This window comes from Cygnus olor, chromosome 2 (assembly GCF_009769625.2).
Source record: "Cygnus olor isolate bCygOlo1 chromosome 2, bCygOlo1.pri.v2, whole genome shotgun sequence".
Taxonomy (NCBI): Eukaryota; Metazoa; Chordata; class Aves; order Anseriformes; family Anatidae; genus Cygnus; species Cygnus olor.
Genome location: NC_049170.1, coordinates 15,824,070 through 15,845,485, shown reverse-complemented (window position 1 = coordinate 15,845,485; position 21,416 = coordinate 15,824,070). Strand labels below are relative to the sequence as shown.

General features: G+C 35.8%; 1 protein-coding gene across 2 annotated transcripts in view; it reads right to left on the bottom strand.

Annotated features, from left to right (window-relative positions):
* Positions 1 to 301: 301 nt before the first annotated feature.
* The window catches only part of KIF5B (kinesin family member 5B), a 35,726-nt gene continuing 14,611 nt past the window's right edge, over positions 302 to 21,416 (bottom strand). Inside the window, exons 9-26 of one of the 2 annotated variants that reach the window (XM_040547160.1) lie at positions 20,995 to 21,099; positions 20,431 to 20,576; positions 18,325 to 18,473; positions 17,048 to 17,241; positions 16,178 to 16,246; positions 14,885 to 15,091; positions 13,607 to 13,750; positions 12,598 to 12,786; positions 11,609 to 11,726; positions 11,212 to 11,273; positions 11,006 to 11,115; positions 10,534 to 10,635; positions 8,477 to 8,537; positions 8,311 to 8,382; positions 8,072 to 8,176; positions 7,200 to 7,416; positions 5,269 to 5,401; positions 302 to 2,847 (exon numbers count right to left, since the gene is read on the bottom strand). In XM_040547160.1, the coding sequence (XP_040403094.1) occupies positions 2,841 to 2,847; positions 5,269 to 5,401; positions 7,200 to 7,416; positions 8,072 to 8,176; positions 8,311 to 8,382; positions 8,477 to 8,537; positions 10,534 to 10,635; positions 11,006 to 11,115; positions 11,212 to 11,273; positions 11,609 to 11,726; positions 12,598 to 12,786; positions 13,607 to 13,750; positions 14,885 to 15,091; positions 16,178 to 16,246; positions 17,048 to 17,241; positions 18,325 to 18,473; positions 20,431 to 20,576; positions 20,995 to 21,099 (2,190 nt within the window). In that variant the 3' untranslated portion in view covers positions 302 to 2,840. The remainder of the gene's footprint in view (positions 2,848 to 5,268; positions 5,402 to 7,199; positions 7,417 to 8,071; positions 8,177 to 8,310; positions 8,383 to 8,476; positions 8,538 to 10,533; positions 10,636 to 11,005; positions 11,116 to 11,211; positions 11,274 to 11,608; positions 11,727 to 12,597; positions 12,787 to 13,606; positions 13,751 to 14,884; positions 15,092 to 16,177; positions 16,247 to 17,047; positions 17,242 to 18,324; positions 18,474 to 20,430; positions 20,577 to 20,994; positions 21,100 to 21,416) is intronic. The other variant, XM_040547161.1, reaches the window with a different exon arrangement.

The following is a 21,416-nucleotide window of genomic DNA, read 5'->3' as shown; positions in this document are numbered from 1 at the left end:
TGACATTTACAAAAAAACAGTATTACAGCTTCTTGGTTCATTCAAAAGGGACGCTATCCCCAGCCCCTGGTTATAACAAACTTGGACAGACTTTGGGCATGTCACCGTCCCTCCCTCAGCTTAGGCTGGGTCAATGAATGCCTGAGCAGGTTGTAGCTTGCAGATTTACTTGTTGTAACTGCAGATTTACAATGATCACAATTTAAGCAAAGATAGCTGGTCAGGAAACAAGTAAAAAGAATAAATAAATAAATCAGGACAATTTGACACACTGATGTCAAGACTGAATAAATACACAAAATTCAAAGATTTTTCTTCTCTTTATTTAAACACAAATACATTTACAGCATGCAGGTAAGTTAAAACTATATGGCGTCTTCCCCAAACCAATTGTTTTAAATGCATCTTAAGTGTACTGAAGTTAATTCATATTCCACAGGTAGACTTGTCCTCTCATGTCAAATTTAGAATTACGCACAGTAGTGAGTCAGCATTTAAGTTATGTAAATAATTTAGTTGTTCACCAGAAATAAATATTATTTCACTGAGTTCCTATCCTAAACCATCTTTAAAAAAAATATGATCTAGAGGAACATAAAAGTAAGAACCAAAGACTGCAAGTTGAAACAGCAGTGTTGAACATTCCCTGTATAGACTGAATATTAATTTACAAAAAACAGTAATTGTCCTGTCCAGCTGACCTACGACAGTCAAACCAGAAAACAAAAAGTATATATCTTATTTAACACTTTAAGAGGCAGTTCTTGGTAAACTTCATAAAATGTTTAAAATAAAAAGTTTAAATATTATAAAAAGGTACACTGAGCTACAGGTTATCATTTCTTTATTTTAAACAGGAATTTTCAGCACCAAAACCCACGATAACTACCTACAGGAATAAAACCCCCATTCACAGGCATGAGAAAAAAATCCTGCTTCATTTGAATGCATTTTAAAGAAAGTGGGGTTTTGTTTTTGATTGTAAATTAAAAAAATCAAGGCCTGAAAACCTGCAGTTAACGTTGAGGAAGATAGACAGTATTGTTTCCATTATGAGAAATTTCCATTGAAATAGTTTTTGCTGTTCCTTTTCTTTCTGCAGAGTGCTGTCTTTAGACATGCTCTAAAACAACTGCAAGTTTGGAGTGTTTGGCAGTCTTAATGAACAAAACAGTCTTAAAAGCTGAAAACTCCCAAATACTGAGATTTCTGACTGAAACTCTCAACCATTAAAAACATCAAACTATTAAAAATTCAGTCTACTGTAGATATAGAAAACAAGTGGTTCAAGGTCTAAAATCTGACTACACTCCATCATAATATAAATGCTTTGTCTATTTATAATATAAAAGTTGAAAGTGATTTGCTGCCTGAACAGTTATAGAATCTCTACCGTTTCCAAAATAACTGATGAGTACCCATCAAAAAATTCAAACTAACACACAAAGTGGTATTAACAGGGCCTGGAAAGCTATCTAAATTCTTTCGGCAACATTAAGTTCCTTCTTTCTCAAAGACCTGGAAACTAGTTTCTATCCAGAAGGAGGCTAAAAATTATAGTGGCTAAACCCTATAAATAAGTTAGGCAAATTATACTAGAAAAACCTAAACCCCAGATTCTGCTCAGTGGAAGTATTGGAGCTCAAAAACAACAAAAAAAAACATTTCATTTCATTAGCCACTTTAGAGGACTTTATTGCAAAGAGAAGAAAAATATTCAACAACTACTACTTTGGACATTTCATATACCTACTTACAAACGGATTACAAATACAATTCACTATAGTGCTTTATTTATTTTTATTTTAAACACACCTCTGGGATTTCCAGATCCATAGTTTTAAAAAGCTGTATCCTTTATAAGGTGTATCTGAAATTGTTGCTGAAATTGATTTTAATTGAAAGTTAAAACTTTAGCCGAAAATTCCAGTACTGTGTATGCAGTGGAATATCAAATTAAATTTTAGATTGTGCTCATTTCACTATTTTACAACAGCGAAAGTGAACCATCACAGATGTAGACAAATGGATAAACAGGCTCATCAGAATGAAGCAGAATGTTTTCACTCTACCAGACTATACTGTGTGTAGAATCAGGAACAGGACAGATGAGATAATCCATTGCCAGAGTCTTTTGTAAACTTCAGTTTACTCTTATTACTGTACAATATTTAACTCTAAATAACCCGATAAACGGGCATTTAATCAGATAACAGTTACACAGCCTTGTTCATATTGAACTCTTTAGTTCTGTGGTGCAGCGCTCGCAGTGCCTTATGGCAGTTGTCGTAAGCACACTTCAGTATTCTTACACTGTACAAAGAAATTTAGTTCCAATGCTCTATGTAGCATTCCAAAAGAAAACCATAATGTAATGTAGAGTGCTGTTCTAATTCAGTGGGACATGTAGTGTTATGTGAAGTGATAAAAATGAAAATATACTTAAACACTGTTGCACATTCCCTAAGACAATGAAATGTACACAAATTAAGCTAGAAAAATTGAACTAAGATTTTCTTAATGTACATTCAGCTTGGCACAGTGCAAACTAAATTTAAGACATGAAAGACAAACCGTGTAATGAGCAGAGCTACACTTTAACTAACATGTCATTTTTCAAGACGCCAAAATTGCACTCTAGTTTGTTTTTTGGGGGGGAATATGGGCAGGGGGTAGGAAATCAGTTAGCAGAATTTGTAGAAGGGGAAAAGAGCTGTACAGGCCAGGTATAATTTATACATTTTCAAAAAATAATCCTACAGTCCCCAAAGGGAGAGATTATTGTCATGGAATGACTCCCTCTATACGATATCCAAGCCTCCTTACGCTGCATTTACCGTTCAGCAACTGTAAATGAGAAAAATAAAGAAGTGTTTGTACCTCATAAACCAAGAAAGCCAAGCTATTTATATTTACAGTAGATCACATTCATTATTTACATCGTTTTTAAGAGCTCAGTTCTCAAACCACTTAGATAAATGCTAACACATCTGCTTCAGAATAAGACATTATGCAATGCTGGAAGCATTTAAGCAATGCTGGCTGTTACCAATACAAATTTACACCAAGATAAGCTGACTAATGCAATCAAGACCAGATACCCAAAGCAGTGAACATTATAATCAAGCCAATTACAACCCATCTCCATTTCTTACAACATTGCTACTTTTCCAGGGAAGGGGGAGAACTGCCTGGGTACCACAAACCCACCTAACACCTGCTGCAAAGTATTGCCTTGGCTCTTTTGGGAAGATGAGCTGGGAATAAAGAGATCATTTGGCATTAATTACGCTAAAAATGTTTGATCTATGTGAGGAAATAACAGCTTTTTTTTTTTAAACATTTCCAGAATAATTAGTTAAATGGGGGTCTCCAAGTGTTAAACAGCACACCATGCTTCTACTGTACCAAAACTCCTACCCTAACCAGAAACTCCGATGCTTAGTATCTGTATTAATCCTCAGAAAAAAAGATATAATAGACACTACTACAGAGAAAAATGCTACTGACTGGTTGGTTACCTAAGTATTCACAAACTCAGAAGATACTTATATTTAATAATAAAATGAAGTTCAACAAAGTTTTGTTCCCATACTTCCATAAGGGAGAGATTCTTCCAAAACCAAAAATGAGACAGTTCGAATAAAGACAGAGCAATGAGCTTCATTTAAGTGCTAAACTCAGCTTGATTCTACAGCAGTGGGTAATGTGCCAATGCCAGTAGTAGGAAAGCTTTACAACTGCTTAAGGGATCCTGTACACATTATGTAGTGGGGTTTCTTTTATTGTTGTTTTGTTGTTTGTTTTAAAAAGGGACTTTAGCCAATACTTGTATTTCACTCCCAGATGATTAATCTACAAATAGTCCAGAAGTCAAAGTGCTAAGTCTCCTATTTAAAATCCCAGTGGCCAACAGTGAAAGCTCCTTCTCCAAAGCAAGATACAAGCTCAAAATTGAGTTAGTTATCGCTGATTATATCAGCGATAAGTACTCTTAAAGACGTATAAGACTAAATAGACTCTTTGCTGGAGTTGTAGACAACATTATTTTAGCATGAGTTTCCACACGCTTTAAGCATCTAAAAATATATTAAGTCAATCACACCTTCATATGCCTCTGCATTGGACAGCGGAGCTAGACTGATTTCATAGTTGAAGTAGCTGCAAGATTACATTCACCTTGTCAAAATAATAATCAGATGTCCATGAATTGCCAGCTGCTTGATCATTCATATTAAACCTTATTCAAGGTTAAAGTACATAGCACTTCAACCTCTACTTTAAGAGAGGCTACTGAGCAGAACCAGGTACCCTAACTAGTTCTACTGCCTGATTTTCTTCACTAAATTGGATGGAAAACTTTGAAAAGACATTCAACTAATAAAAATAAATGAATACAAGATTAATAAGCTGCTCTGGTGCACTTCAAAAAAAAGGCAGCCCAGGATTTAAGCGCCACACAATCGATTACTTTAGGATTATTTTCAAACTGAAGATGCAGATAACCTTAACTAAGAATTTCTAGAAGGCATTCATATTACAACACTCAAAAGTGAAGACGATGACAGAAGATGCAGTAAAGCATTACTCTTGGGTAACTAACAGATCAACTACAACGCAGACATTAATTAAAAGACTTGATTCTGCAAGTAACTTACGTATATTAAGTACCTGACTCAGTGTAATGATTTATGAGATTAAAGAGAGATTATGAGACATACTTGAGAGGTATTCCCCATTTTTAAAGTGCACATATTGATTCCAATTACCATAACTGTATTTTAATTAGGCAACAAAAAGTTTACTGGATAAAGACATGAATTTTTCCGTTAAATGCTTCCAAATTACTGACACATGAAACAGTGCACAAAGTTAGTAAGAACAACATAAGAATAGGGTCACTTTTTTTTTTATTTCATTGCTGAATGCTTTTTGAAGGGAACCATTAAAAAATACTATTGAGACAAAATAATATGAACTCTCCAAACTCTTCTCAAAAATTAGCTATTTGCTGTGGCTGATAACGATATCCAATCGACTGTTTTTACATTTTGTTCTACTTCATCGTAACTCAACAACTACCATTTTACAATAAGTGCCAGTTTTCGAACAAAAACAGAGTTAGTGAGGTGCATTGTTCCTCTAGCTATAAATTCCTGAAATAAGTTAATTTGATTACTCAAGTGATTTTATACAACAGAATGGACTGTAATAATACTAACAAAGAGTGGTCACACACTTAAAACAAATCCTACAAGCCAAACTTACACTTTGTCCTGCCGTCCTCCACCTCCACGCAGTGCAACTGGCTGGCTGTTTTGAGTGAATGCACCTCCCCCACGAATTGCACTTGGATGAGTTGGAGAAGCTGCTGGATGCTGGCCAGGACGGATAGGCTTAGCTGCACAAAACAAGACATGAATTACAGATATGTACATAGCAATTTCATCTTTCATTATTCAAATTTACTAATGATTCATTTTACAGTGGCCTAGAAGTAATAATCAAAATTGAATGCACTTTGAATTAGAGGAAAACAAGTTTAGGAGATGGTATTCCAAGAACCTGTCAGACTAGTCTCAAATATAATCAGCTCTGAAAAATAGACAAGGTTTTCCTTTTATTGTCCCTACTAGTGTTAAAGCTAACAAAGTTTCTGATAATGATTTTCCCCACATGTATTATCTACCCCACCTAATGTATTTCTTTGTAAGAGTCCTATTTCTTGTCAGTAAGAACTCAGACAATTCACCACTCGAGGTTGTGTTATGTTCCTACAAAGAACCATTATATCCTGCTGTTTCTCTCACACCTCCTCAATATGTCATTAGTTTATTTTGCTCTACAAGCTAGTTATTTTGCTCTATGAGCAGTTCTGCATACTGGTTACTCCACAAATAAACACCACTCCATCAAATACTTACCAGCATATATTATGTAATTTGCTATATTTTGGAATTCATGTAGTTTTGACAGGAAATTCACAAGCTGCATATGCTTTCATAAATTGCTTTCAGTCAGTTTTGCACTAGCTCTTAACAAGACATACACAACTATATAACCATAAGAGTTCCGCCACGTTAAACAGAAAATACATAAACAGATATTAAACTACAGGTAGCAACTACATCAGAGAAACACTTCTCAACTTCTGCCTTGCAGCAAACTAATCTCTTGGAACACGTGTTCAACCAGACACTTACGTACAGGAAGCTTTATACCCGTGGTAAACTCACTAGAGAATTGTTTGTTGTCTTAGAGATCACTTGACAGAAAGATAAAGCAGGAATGCATCAGTTTTTGAGCTGCCACTTGAGGAGACCAAAAAACCCATACCAAAACCCCTCCCAAAAAAAACAAAACGTTTTAGTCTGGAACAGCTCTTTACAAACCTATGGAATACAAGCAAAATTCAACTCCAATGTTCATTTCAGCTGAATCAGAATTTAAGGTAAGTATGTTGATTACTGAAGTCCTGATACAGGTGGATCCCATAATTACTGGTACAACAAAAACATTGTAACAGGCACAGGTAAGTCCTTCACAGGTCCCACACCCTCCTGGTCCTCAGTACTTGACAGCATAATAGCAGGTGGAAAGGAGGACCAAGAGTATGACTGCATTCCACCGCACAGAAACTCTACTATCTATCATTTTTTTTGGCTAAGAAGGGCTACTGAATATTACATGTTTTGGAACAAAGAACCAAAAATACTAGATTAAGGATTTTTGGATGTTAGTTGGGGGTTTCTGTCTGCCCCCTCCCAACCAAGATCTAAAGAAAGCAAGACAGTTTTTGTTGTTGTTCTTGAAGGCAATGACAATCTCTCACATTGCCTTGAAACACCTACTTAGTCTTAGAAATTCTTATGAAATAATGTTACAGAGCTAAGACTCTGTATTCAGTGTATTGTTTTGTTCTAGGAAACAACACACATACAGGACAGAATCCTAGGTAAGACTTTCCCAGCTTGTAGAAAAGTCCAGCTATCAGAAGTCGGTCATAGAAGAGACCCATTTAATAAGAAGCACACAACAAAATGCGCACACAGTCTGACTAACCACAATATAACTCGTGGTTGAAAATACACCATGTTCATGCAAGTGAATACAACTATGGTTGAAAAACGCACACATAAGAAGATAAAAAAATCAGGAGAGAGACAAAAGTTTTAGGAGCCAAGGGATTCTCTACTAACCAATTTGTGCAGAATGTCCTCGTCTGGCCATGTTTTTGGATCTTACAGCTTCCTTTATACGGTCTACTTCCTGCTGATACCGCTTGCGATCACGAGACGCATTCTCTTTGGCTTCCTTCAGTGCAGACTCCAAAGCTTTAACTCTTTCAGCTGTAGCCCTAAGTCGCTTCTCCAGTTTAGGAAGTTCACAGCGAAGATCTGCATTATCACGTACCAGCTACAAAAATTGAATCTGTTATTTTCTTGGTGTCTCTCTCCATGGGGAGAACCAACCAACCAAAAACCCCCACAGACTACTGCATATATACTAATGTGATAAAGTTTCATGGTATACATATATTACAGCATCACATTGCTGTATCTGTATATTTATGTGTGTGTGTGTATATATATATATATATATATATAAAAATAACTGTATATACAGTATAGTCGGGCTACTATACTATGCATACTTAAGCTTCTATTAAGTCCAATAGCTCAGCACTAAGATTATCATTTGAAAGCCCGTTACTGTGGAAGGGCACGCTATCCAACATAGGCACTTGAAGACTACATTCTTATTAGTCAGAGGGAAACAGGCAGGCATCCCTCAAATTGGAACAGTAACTCTAAACGCTAACTTTTGATCTTCCTTGATTTTAATGCAACTATTTTGTTATATACCCACATGCACTTAAAATGTCTATTAAACGAGTCTATAGGAAAACTTTAGTCTATTGTTTTATATCCAGAAATGCATTCCAGGCATGAAAATATTTAATTATAGAACAGTTACTTTATGACCAATAGTTTTTCGGTCACTTCCATAATAACAAAGCTTAAGTAGCTTATCTGTTTTTAATTAAACTTGAAATTAAGCCTCATTGTACCTGCTTGTGAACCTTTGTAAGCTGTTCAAGATTATTCTCAAGGAAAGAAATCTTCTGTTTCTGTGCAGCACTGCCTCCTGTATCATCTGAGTCAATCTCGGCACTCTGCAGTAACAAAGGCAGAGGGAGGAAGAAAAGATGCTGAATACAAATCTGAACTTACATGTTAAGTTGAGTTTTAAACTGAAATTTACACAACAATCTCAAAGACACCAAGTTTCTTTACAGTATCACTTTACCTTTTTCACTCTAGTGGCCAGATCTTGAACAAACAGCTTTCGAAGATTGTGGAGAGTCTGAAGTTCTTTAGCCTACAGTTAAGGAGGAGGGAAAAGACAAGAGTTATTTCTGAAGGAAAAAAGTAAGTATTGACATTTACTTTGGAAAGTATTCTGACTAACTTACCACAGTCTCTTCCAAACCCTTTAAATCTTGCCTCGCTTGTTCCCGCCTGTCCTGCATAACCCTAAAAGAGAATATATTCAACCTGAAGCATCTGAGCAAAACTGGAAATGTTTTAGGAGACAAGAGAGTGGTAAACACTATATGGTATAAATAGAAAATATCTTTTTCAGCTGAAGTCCTCAATTAAGGGTATCACCAATGGATGACAACACTCAAATCCACATGAGGTGGGGGAGAAAGTTGCAGGAAGAAAAGAGGTAGTACTTTTAACACTGAAGGAATACAAACACGTACTTTCAGCATAAGTTATAAATGCATAATATATAATGCATATATAAGCATAAATGCATAAATTACGAATTTCTAAAATGGTTAAAGAAAGATTTTCAGAATCATGTTCAGGAATGTTTGGGAAAAATCTTATCCTGCAAAATGCTGTTAGCTTTGACCAACTGTGAAAGTGTTAATTAGTACCAAGGGATGGCCTTAGGATTACTATTTTTTTTTTTGTTCCACCACCTCATCCCCATTACATTTGCCAAAGTTTGCATCATAAGCAGTGGAATCTCAGTTTCCAGGAATATAACCTAATGACACTACTTTTCAGAGCTGCTGTCTTCCTATTTAATGGGAAAGCACTGACTGCACTGCTAATGTTCTCTCAGAATTATATTGCAGTGCATGTCTTACTCTGACAGGACACAGGGAAGGGATTTGGACTTCTCTTTTTATGAATCAAGGTCAGAAAAAGGCGACCATGGACTGGATGAAAACGAGCCACTCCTATTAAGTGGCCAGAATATTTGAGCTTCTTTTTCTCTTGAAAATTCTCCTCATCCAGTTATGTTACCAGACCACAGTTAAATGATTAAACATCTGAGGCAATAAAAACATTCTGAAGAATGTCATTATCCATTTTCCAGACCTCACTGGAAAAGTCCTTTGCCATGCACATTTATGATATACAACGGAAAATAACTGGATTGAGGGGGGAGGACATTTTTAATGCTTCTTACGGGTCTTTGGAAGAACAAGGTTTCTAACACAGCATGTGCCTTTAAGGGATTAACGCGCGCTCTCTCTCTATATATACACACACACACACATTTTAGCCTGCAAAATGAAATGAAAACCACAAGTGCATTTATCAAATCTTGTAAGACAAGAAAATCTATTGTAATTGACACTGAGTGGCATAAGAATAAATGAGAATAAGATGGATTCACAAGACCAAAGCACTATTAAAATTTAAGTCACTTAAACCAACGTTGTATTTCATAGTAAGCCTACTGAAAAGAATGTGTTATTGGTTACTCGTACAGACCAATCAAGCCTGATTGTATGAACTTTATGATTAAAAACCTGAAAGTTGCCAGGTGCTTCTAAAGAAAAACTATGTGCTTTTGAAAAAGTTAAGTATTTTTAACCTCTGTAAAGGTAAGTTTATATATGCCAGAAATGGGGTGCTACTCATAGTCTAGTAAAATTCATAGATTATGGTGAAATTTCTTGAAGTTCATAACTGCTTTTCAGCTTGACCTGTGGAAGCTTACCCACAAGTGGAATTCAATTTTAAGTTTTGCATTAACATTTCAGTCTCTATTTCAAGAAAATACATTATTTAGTTACTCCATGAAGTACACAGCTGTTGAATCTCAACAACAGGCCAGTTTGAACCACCTGACTAATTAAATTGCACAGAACCACAAAGAATATTGAAAACATTGTAAAGTCAAGGTAAGCCTCTTCCAGTCCTAGAGCATGCAAAACTTAGCTTTAAAAATGAAAAAGTTAACTGCTCCAGCTTGTAGGATATTAACACAACGAGATTTGATTTGGCCTTTGTATATCTTTCATTATTTTAGTTCCAATTTTATATACTAAGGCAGTGAAAAACAGTGAAAAATGTTTTTAAAAAGTTGTTCAAGAAGGCGCTGGAGCCTCTCTTTAATAAGAATATCATATAGTGAAAGGGACTTCATCATCCTATCAGGTCACTTGTTTTAAAAATACAAATGTTCCCACACACATTTGTTTTATGCTTGATTATCACTTACGTAAGCTCATGGAGTTTTCTACTTTTTTCCTGATCAGTTGCTTTCAACTTCTCGTGCTCAACTCTAAGACGTTCTTGTTCAAGCATCATCTTCTGATTTTGGCTGAAGACAAAAGTACATGTTAGGTGTGTTTTTAAAAGGACAGGAAAGAATAGGGAACAGAGCTGCACATCTTTGTGATATCTAATGAAATTAATCTAAAGCAGAAGAGACCTTTGCCTTCTCCCTGTCACCAGAAGCATCAAACAGAAGCCCATTAAGCTGCAATCCAAATCAAATTGTCAACACTTAGTAACCAAGGCTTCTGATACGTTGTGATGGGTCAGTTGATTGAAACAAACCACATCCAGTAAAGCAACACTAACCACATACTGCTGGAGAAAACCTTCGCCACTTCCTTCCCACCCTACCATGCTTCTGTACTTGCACAGTTCAGACATTTGGCAGTACCAAAATGACGACAATTGCTTACTCTTGGAGTTCAGTGATAAGTTTCTCCTTTGCATCAACTTCATCTCTTAGGCTACTGATTTGTTTCTGATGTGTCTCACGATGGCTCTGAATCTGCTGTTCCACAGCTTGCTATTGTAAATAAAACAACCAAACAAACATGTATTATATGCTTTCAGAAGTTGTTATACTTCATTTTGTTTAAGGAAACAAATTAAGTTAACTTACCTTGACTTCATTTGCAGTTTGAACCTTATTTAAGTGCTCTTTCTCCATCTCATGGACTTTTTCTAGTAGGAACAGGGGAGAAACGACATTTCAGCCAAGTAACTTCCATCTTCCCTATAATTGCCTAGTAATTCCCTCAGCCCAACACTTTAAAATCTGGAAAAACTTATCTACCTGTCCCCACACGTACCAGCTGAATGAACAGCATCTTGAATTTGATCATATCCTTAGCACTTCAAACAGCAAATATGCTTTTCTATTGACTAATTCTATATGTTCAGTAGCAAAATGCTATCCTGGAGCTCTTCTCTTCAACCCAGACAGAAGAATTTCCTATTTATTATTACATATTTAAACTTGGATGGGGCATGGACAGACTATAAAAAGCTATGCCTACCCTGTGCTCTAAGTTGAACTAGTTCTTCATTAAGGGAATCCACAGACTCTTCCAGCTGTCTCTTCTTCTGTTCCACATTCTGAAGATATTCAGTCAATGACTTGATCTTGGCCTCATGCTTGTAGAAAAGAAAGATTCATTTACTTCAGAACTAGATACCATGGAATTACTTCTTTAAAAAGAAGTATAAAGTGTTTATGCAGAAGTAACCTGATCTCAAAACAAAAATGGTGCCAACTAAACTTTCGAAGAAGAATATGACTACTCGAGTAGATCTGTAATGTGGCTTGTAAGACAACGTCTTAAATTCATGCCATTCAATGCAATGAAGTAATTTTTTTGCTGGGAGAATAAGTGCTTTTGAATGTTAAACACTATCAGAGGAAAGTGACTCACTGCATTTAGAAAACAGTACTGAAATACACATTTTCTGATATAAAAGATGACCATCTGTATGGTCAATATAGAGAAAATAATAATACCAAAATATAGAGAAATTAAGTTGTGTATGTAGGTCACAATTTTGGTAATTGTTCAAGAAGATCAGCAATGTGACTTCAATCACAGTGAAACGGCTGATCAGGCATTAGAAGCAAGTTTCATCTGCTATGCAAACCTACTGTAATATCACTGTGCTAATGCTACCTCTCCCACTTTCAGCTTGCTGCATTAGAGCAGAGTACAAGACAGTGCCTTCTGTAAGATTTGTATTTGTACAGGATCCTGTGACAGAGAACATACACACACTAGTATTTAATACAATTGCTGCAAAAGCATTATCAGGCTGCAGACATATTGCAGAAATTCTGCCATCCTGTCATATAGTTACTCAGAAGGACCCAAACTGAAAATTCAGGACACAGCCGAGTCCTGTGGCTGTTCAAACGCAACTTACTTTGTTAGGTGTCAAAAATGTTACTGCAACTTTCTCCCCTTACAGGTTAATGGGATTCAAAAGAACATTTAGGAAGATCTCAAGAAATATTTACCTGTGAAATACGGAGCTGACATGCAGCTAACTCCTTTTCATTTTCTTCCATTTTCTTATTGCTTTCAGCTTGTGTGCCTTCTAACTGTTTGCATCGTTTTACCATTGTTTTTACTTCTGATTTCATTTTGCTGATGTACAGTCTTGCAACCGTGAATTCTTCATCTATCATGCCAGTTCCCTCAGGCTGCTGAAAATTGTAGAATCACATTTAGAAAGCTTAGATACAGAAACAGAATTAAAGATGAGGTGGAACAACTTAGTGCCTAGCATCCCTACACCCACCCACCCCAGCTGGTAATCAGAGTACTTGGGCACCAAAACATAACTTCACATTACCTAACATTATTCACATCTGCTGGGGAACTTAAATGAATAGCCAATGTACCTGGAAGTACAGCACATTTAAAAGATTACCTTCAATACCCCACTTCAACACCCCTTACGAGCTTAACACTTACAGACCTGACTCAGCCATTTATAACTTGTATCTGCAGGTTATAATCAATAAGTAATGACTGGTATAATAAACCCTTGAAAATAACTACTAGCTGTTGTGTTGTTCCCCTCCCCCTGTCCAAATGCTTTTGTTTGCACAAAGGTAGCGAGTTGCTTACAACACTGCTTATGTTCCTGTCCTACAGTCATTTTCTCGATTTATCTTTTATTTCAGTTCCATGTTCCATTTTTAAGGTAATTAACATCTTGATTGCCACTGCAAGTCCAAGATGATGCAGTTGAAACTGTCACGTGAAATGGTTCTAACAACAGTATGAATGAAAACACTACTTCAGAAATCATATCTGCTCTATCTTGTCTGTGCGCAATCAATTTCTATTTGGGACTTAGTAAGCCACAGTAGAAGCAAGGAATGACCTTATGCCCAAATTACTAGTGTGTATGAGGGTTACTATAGTAATTATTTTTACTGTACTAAGAAAACTGACCCTACCCATCCGTAATGTATGTGTCTGTGTGTGGCATTAAAAGTTTCATCAACTAAACCTTACCTTGACATCATTATTTCCTACTGCAATTCCTATTTCTGCAAGATCTTTTAGTAAGGAGGCCATCATCTCTGTTGCTCGTTTCTTCTGATGGTTAGTCATTTCTTTAAGTTTTTGAAGCTCTGCATCTATACTGGCTAAAGTGACCTACAGTAAAAGTAGTTGTATTTTAGTAAACAATACACATCTTTAAAACTAGTTTCATATTATTTAAAATAGCAATATATATTTGCTAAATTAAAACAACTACTGAAGTATCACATTGTTTTCAAAGAACATGTTTCAAAAAAATTTAACCGAAGTAAATATTCCATGTAATAAATACATAGAAGTTCTACAATGACACTATTTCTGAAAGAAAAGTTGCATACTGTGGACAGAGGCCTTCAGCTCACAAAATGTAATCTTACAACTCAGCAACAAAATTTATGTCAACTTTGTTAAGCAGTATTCAGAGTTATACTGGGTTAAATATTGCAGAGGATTGCATTTATAGGAAAAAAGGTACGTGGACAACAAGTCCAACACTTTTTGCTATATTTGTAGAGCTCTTAACTCTTTCCTGCTTGGAAATTAAAATATGACACCTAATTCTGAGTGTCCATAAGCACTGCAGTTACTCTAGAGTAGACTTACAGTTGGTTTGAGCTGCTGTGGTTGCAGTGGCTGCAGCTAAAGCAGCTTGCACACTCAGAAGTTGGTGGCTCTTTGCTGATCAGTTTTAAAAAACACATCTGAAGTTCTACAGCAGGAGAGTTCCAGCTAGTGATACAAAAGGATAGTTACTGCTTGGGTTAGCTGTGACAGACTGAGAACATTGAACTGTCTTTACTTTTATATCCATCTCTCAGTTCTGTCAGCTTGCATCAGCATCAAAACTGTGCAATAATCTTGGAATGTTATTGAAAGAACTAGCACAGTTGCCATGGATAGTTTCACTAGACCTGTAAAGATTAGGTGGCATGAAATATACTGTCAGAGCAAAGATGGAGAAGACGGAAACAGATTTTGACAGGGCAAGAAACCTTTCGGGCCACATCAGCCAGGAAAGAATTCTCAGAGGTTTATACAAGGGAAATGAAGGGGAAAAACCCGTATAAAAATTTTATCAGTCACTTAGGTCATCAAATGAGTTTTCTGGTATAGAAACAGGTTTTAGAATTAAACTCACTTTCCCTTGTGAAAACCTTTAAGTGACTCCAAGCAAGAAATACAGCTTGGAGATACAAAGCAAGAATTCTTTTATTGAAGACTCAGCAATTTCTTGACCCATTTTCTTACCGATTTTTGATTGAGTTCATCACTAAGCAGTTCATACTCCTTTGCCTTATCTTCTACTTCCTGAGATTTCTGATCATAATTGACAGCTAATTCTTCAAGGGCTTGTAGCACCTCTTTCACTTCCTCTTTAGAGGCATCATTTTCAGCCTGAAGGCGATTCAACTCTGCTTGCAGGTTGTCTTGGTCCCGTCTGGTTGATGCTAAAAGCTACAACATTGATAGAGATTTGTTTAAAACAAGTCATTACCATCAAGAACACTGCATGAACAAGTAAAATCTTAGTAATGCTTTCAACTACTGTAACTGCCTATATCTACATTTTTATGATGTCTAGCATAACAAAACAAGGACACCGAGGACAGAAAGCGAGGTACACTTATACAGAATTCCTCAGCTTCTGAAGTCTTTGCAAAATGGAAATGATTACGGACGAAGGCACTTAAGACCAGCAACTGGAAATGTGTATGGAAAACTGCAAAAAGGTCACCGAACACTACTCAAGTCTGAAATTGTCAGCAGGCTAGGGATTAAACTTTCAGCACTTTAACACTGTTAGCTGCTGACAAATAGCTAGAACAAAACGAGGAATTGATAAAGACGCAGGTTTATTTATTTAAGTAAAGAGTAAATAAAAAAAAAGCTCCAACTTCCTGAGTCCTTAACCCATTTTCTTCTTGCCCTATACACCAAGATTTTTTTTCATTTTATTTTTTAGACTTCGTAAACATAGAATTATTTGCTCCAATATCTTGGCTAACTGAAATTGCTAGGTACTTTCCCATATAATTAACTTATATCACTGACAGCATGCACATACAAATGGTTCAAATATTCTAGCAAGTGCAGACTGAAGTAGCACTGAGATACTTCTCTTTTTATTAGGGACAATGAAATTCCACGCATATCCCCGCCCACCATCTGTCAGTACAGCAATACTGACCAGAGTGAACTACAAAACGTATTTCTTACGGTAAACCAAGGTATCTTTAGTTTTGACAAACTGCTAGCTTTGTAAGAAGGAAACAGGAGCCAGTGTCTTTATATAAAAGATTTCAGTTCCTTCTGCCTTCATGGATACTCAAACCTGGCTACATTTGATTCAGTTTACTCAAAAAGCACAGCATGAGCAGGAAGAATGAATAAGCAGATCATTTCGAGTCTGATTTAAAGAAAACTATTATACAGTAATAATCAACTATCTTACTCCCTAGGCATAAACTACAACCTATTCAGAACATCTCGAAAAGAAAAGTCAATGAAAAGCAGTATAAAGACGCAAAAAACAAAACTCACCTCCTCCTGATCCAACATTTGTGTTTTCAGTTTTTCTACTAGTTGGCTCTGCTGATTAATTTCTTCATCCTGCAGTTGAATTAAGACTGTGTTCAATACACTGACAAATACTGCTGAGAAAAAATAATCTAAGAGAAGGCAGCATCAGGCATCTAGCCTTTCTATATTCTGAGGCAATTAGACAACTCAAAGCAATAAACTTAAGAAATATTTTTGAATCACAGGCTGACCCATTTAGTATCTTAACATATACACCAAGTATAAAACATTACGCTTCAAGGACAAAATTCTTACGTCTGTGCTTTTACAAGTCTTCTCCAAGTTGTTCCAGCTTCCATTAAATAAATCAGATATAATTTAAAGATTTTTTTTCATATTTAGTACTACTGCTTATGTTTGAAATTATGTTCAATGTATGCATATCTTATTTGAAAGTAAGGGGTTTTACTTCCGAATACCTTTTTTATTCCTTTTTTTACTCATTATTTTCCTCCTTTTGGTATAGAGTTAATCCAAACTATCAGCTTGGAATGGCATACGCCCAGAAAGCAGAAAAGCTATTGAAGATTCTCATGAGCTCTTCCTTCTTATTTTCCTTTTTACCTTTTTCCCCCCCCATATGCACTTTTGCATTCAGTACACTTTTTAGTACTTTCAGCAAAGTGTGGAAAGGGTGCTCACTTAGTACCAGATAAAGCAATTTTGATATTTCTTAATCAGAACTTCAGAAATAGAATAAGCACTCCTGGCAAATATTTAAACAAGCTGTGCTAACAAATGAAGACTGACAAATTAAGCATTACATAACGTAGCTCAAGAAGGATTTTCAAGATGTCTTACATTAAATAAGAATGAATAAGAATGGCATACCTTGTCATCCAGTTGTTTGTATAGTTTGGCAATTTCCTCCTCACATTTTCTTCTCTCAGCATCAGTGAAATTGCCAGTTACTCCAATTGTGGTTGCTGGTTTATCATTAACAATAGTAATATCCTTGTCCACTGCAAAAGCTTCTAAGTTGGCCTTCTCCTTGTCGAACTGTTCATCAACAGGTACAGTCTCCCCTTAAATAAAGGAATACAAAGCATTTTTACTTTGATAGGTAGCCATCTTTACTGCTAAACTGATCTACTACTTCCTGTTTAAGAGTATTTGTTCAGTTACACTTTTATCCCTTTATGTTCATTAACCCTTTTCTGATGAGAACACTTGTCTAACTTTGCATAAAAAATGCCACACATTAGTTAAGGCACTTCTCTGGTAAACTAACCAAATTCTTTAGTAGCTAATTACAAAACACTTTATGCAGTCCTTGGATGATATGGGCTCTTTCCAACATTCCAGTGTCTTGTGTCAATATTCTTAAAGCATTATACTTAACTTTTCAGGTGTGGCCTCACACCATCTCTACACAAGACATTAAAAAAAAAATCACATCTCTCTCAACTTAAGTGAGACCATTTTTTTTTTTTTAAATTTACTCTAAGATGCGGTGCAGGAGTTGTCTGCATGATTGCAGAGACATCTTCTAAAGCTGCAAACTCCAGAACATATCTGTAAATAGTTTCCATGTTTCTCTTTTCCTGAATTTATGGTTTCATAATTAACTTCCATTTTGCCAGACACTTCAATCAAAAAGAACTCAATCATTCAGAGAGGATGGGCACACATTATCTACTGTTAGCACTATTTTTTTTTGCCTACAGAAGTGTAGGAGCTATAAACAAGAACAAAACCTTATGAGACTGATGTGAATTAGAAAGACAAAACTTTCATCAGTTTCTGCAGTTACAATTTTATATATGTGTGTGTGTGTGTGTGTGTGTGTGTGTGTGTGTGTGTGTATTTGGGACGTATGTATGAGGAATGATATGCATTTTTAATAGTTTACCTAGGTCCAGTTCTTCTAGTAAATCAAGCATTGAAAAAGCTAATACCAACATACTTTCAGACATATTTACCAGTATGTGATTATTAAAAGCTGTTCCAGTGAAAAACAGAAAGCTCCAATGTCAACCTAACATCCTCAACTTAATATCCTAGCATTAATATTCTTATTTCTGTCTGACATGGGGTTCTTCAGTACTTTTGGTATCCTGAAGACCGAGTATCAGCTTTTCTGAAGTTTGCACAGAATTTCTTCTTACCATTCCGCCATCTGTTGAGTTCATTTTCTAGCCACTGTATGGTGTTACGCAGAGTCTTGTTTTTCTCTTTTTCTTTCTCATACTTTTTCTTCCATTGTTCTGCAGTGAGCTCGACATTGACACAAACTGTGTTCTTAATGGTCTTTGCTCTGCATAGGAAGACAGACTTCTGAAACTGCGTGTTTGTTTTTTAATTATTATTTGAAAAAAGAATGTAAGGCTTTTAAGTGAAACTTTCACATATTGCTGGTAAATGTGTAAACAACTTCTACCTCTTCCAAAAGGTTGTCTCTGCTCTGTGCCAACTCAATATTCTTTCAGTTGAATAGATACAACCATTAATGGACAGAGTAATACAATAAGCTTTGAGAAGACTGAAAAATCTCAAGCTCGTTGAGTTAGAAAAGATTCAGCTGTATACTTTCACCAGAGTTGGGACAGTGCACATCTTTGAATGAAGGGCAGCATTTACCGTATCTAAAAATACATTTCTCCAACATAACATAATACTTTTTTTTAGGGTATAAATAATTTATTTTAAGGAACTGCTCATTTCAACTAAAAATCCAGTGACTAGATCTCCACTAACCAAAAGAGGTATATGAGTTGTAAAGTTCAAATGCATTTAATTCAGGTGACACACGGTCAGGTAAATCTCATCCAAATGCATCAGCTCTGGAGACAAAACTACAAGCACTAATACAACTATGTGAAGTTAACATGTAGCTTGTACATCAGTGCTGTACCTTGCTTATCTCATAACTCTTACGTATAGCCTTCCACCACCAAATAGCCCCCTCCCCAAAGATGAAAACAGAAGAAAGCTTAATGGTAGTTAGGAATGCGCCCCAGCATCCAGTATTATGACTCCTATAAGCATCTTTTGCAAAGTCTCATTGGGACCAATTATTACTGAAAGGCATAATTTCCTGCTAAGTTACGTAATATTTACTTAACCTTCGGTTACTACTCCTGAGGGTTTCACCATAAACTGAACACCCCCAGAAGGCTGAGATAATATACCAGACTAATTATGGTGACTGATATAGAAATACACTCCTGCAGCTCCTCCAGAAGTCAAAAGCAAGGAACAGTGAATCTACAGAGCTACAGTTGGAAGACATTTCCTGATATCTCATGCTAGAAATACTACGAGGGAAGGACTTCCTAGATTCCAGGAGACCAAACAAGAATTCCACTCCTACAGAATACAGTCATTACTAACACAGCTATTAAGTGCCTATACTCTGCCAGATTTTAAGGAGTTCTAAAGTCATCTAGTCTACTTTCCATTAGCAAAGTCTTCTCTGAAAAGTTGAAAACTGTATTGTTGAACTAAAATGAAAGAGGTAAGCTAACAAAAAAACAGATGAAGTAAATGAAATGCTGATAGCTTTTGTAATCTGCTCCAGTAAATGCCGTGATTAAATCTAGCATTCAGAAACTGGAATATTAAGGTGGAACGTTAACAAAAGTGTGGCAAAGACGACACACCTAACCAAATATCAGATTTTGAATAGGTACTTAAAAATTCAGTTACAAATTACATAGGAATTTACAAGTATTAACTCAAATGTTACTAGAATGCTAAGACAGGAAACAGACTAGAAAATGTAATTCAGTACACTATCAAAGAAAGGGCAGCAGACAACAGGCTCTCCCTTATATCTTCCTGACTCCAAGACTATACGTTAAACTGCATTTTGAGCCAAACTATATGTGGTTCTTCTTGAAATAGCGGCTTCAGGATCCTGTCCAGTTTAAAGATTTTTATATAGATCACAACACTTAGCCATGTGTGCACTGAAGAATTAAGGAAAGTAAACACTAATTAATTAGGTTTCGGAATCTTGACTGAGTAGCTTATTTCTCATTCTGCATTTATTTCTGAGTTTAGTGAGAACAAAGTATTGAGCTACACTTACATGTGCAATCAATTAGCAGTTAAGATCTCAAACTACATGTTTTTTAAGAATGGACTTTGTTTATTTTTAGAGGTTTACTTTATCAGTTGTTGTTAGGCAGGATACACATACACAATGCACACATAGTGCTTGCTTTTCTTGTGAAATTCTGTTTCTTGTCCCTCTTAAGTCATTTACTCACCTTTGGCCAAAGAGAAGAGTAGATTTTGTTTCAGATTCATTGTATGAAGACGGAGAACAGCAAATAACAATAGTGGTTCTGCAATTACCACCTAGTGAATCTTGAAGGATTCTAGTCATCTTGCTATCACGATATGGAACATAAGTCTACCAAGAAAACAGTTAAATGAATCAGTTAGTTTTTCAGATATGTTATTTAATTTGTTGAAGAGCTATGTTTTATCTAGGTATAGCCTCATTAGAAAGATTAAATTCTACTTTAATTCATAAAGCATGCAGTTTTATGAATTCATGAAGTTTGTACAGGATGACAAAATCTTTTCACGTTTGTTAACTTCTTGAGTACAAATAAATTTTTGGTGTGTTTAGGTCCCTTAAATACAACTTTTTTATTCATCAGTGACAACACAGTACAAAAGTAACATTTGTTTGCAATGTATTGGTGTAACTGGATTAGTTTAAGAGACTCCACACACATCACTGAGATCAGTGAAGAAATTCTTCATAGTATATTGTACAGATACAAGCCTTTAACCTTGAAGCATAAAAAAAAGAAAACACTTACACTGCTTTCAGCCAAAGCTGAGATGACATTTCCAAGAGCAGATAAAGACTTGTTGATGTTCTTAGCTTCATCCAACACAGCACCTTCTGCTCCAGTTTTACTAACCTATACAATATTTTAGTAAGTTACTAGATACATCTGCAAGAAAATCTTCCACATTTAATACAAAACTTGAATAATTTCCTCACCTTTAAGTCAGTCTTCCTTACTTATAAGGCTTATGTATTCATAAGCCAGCTGCATTAGAATAAGCAAATTATTCCTCAAACCCCATCCCTGATTCACCCTTAGTCCAGTAGTCAACCTTAAAAAACAAGCCAAACACCCATGAAAAACACTACCACACAACCCACGCTGAATATAGCACGACATCTTATTAGCAAGAAAACCAAAACAAAGCCTTATGAGAACACAGATTTTAA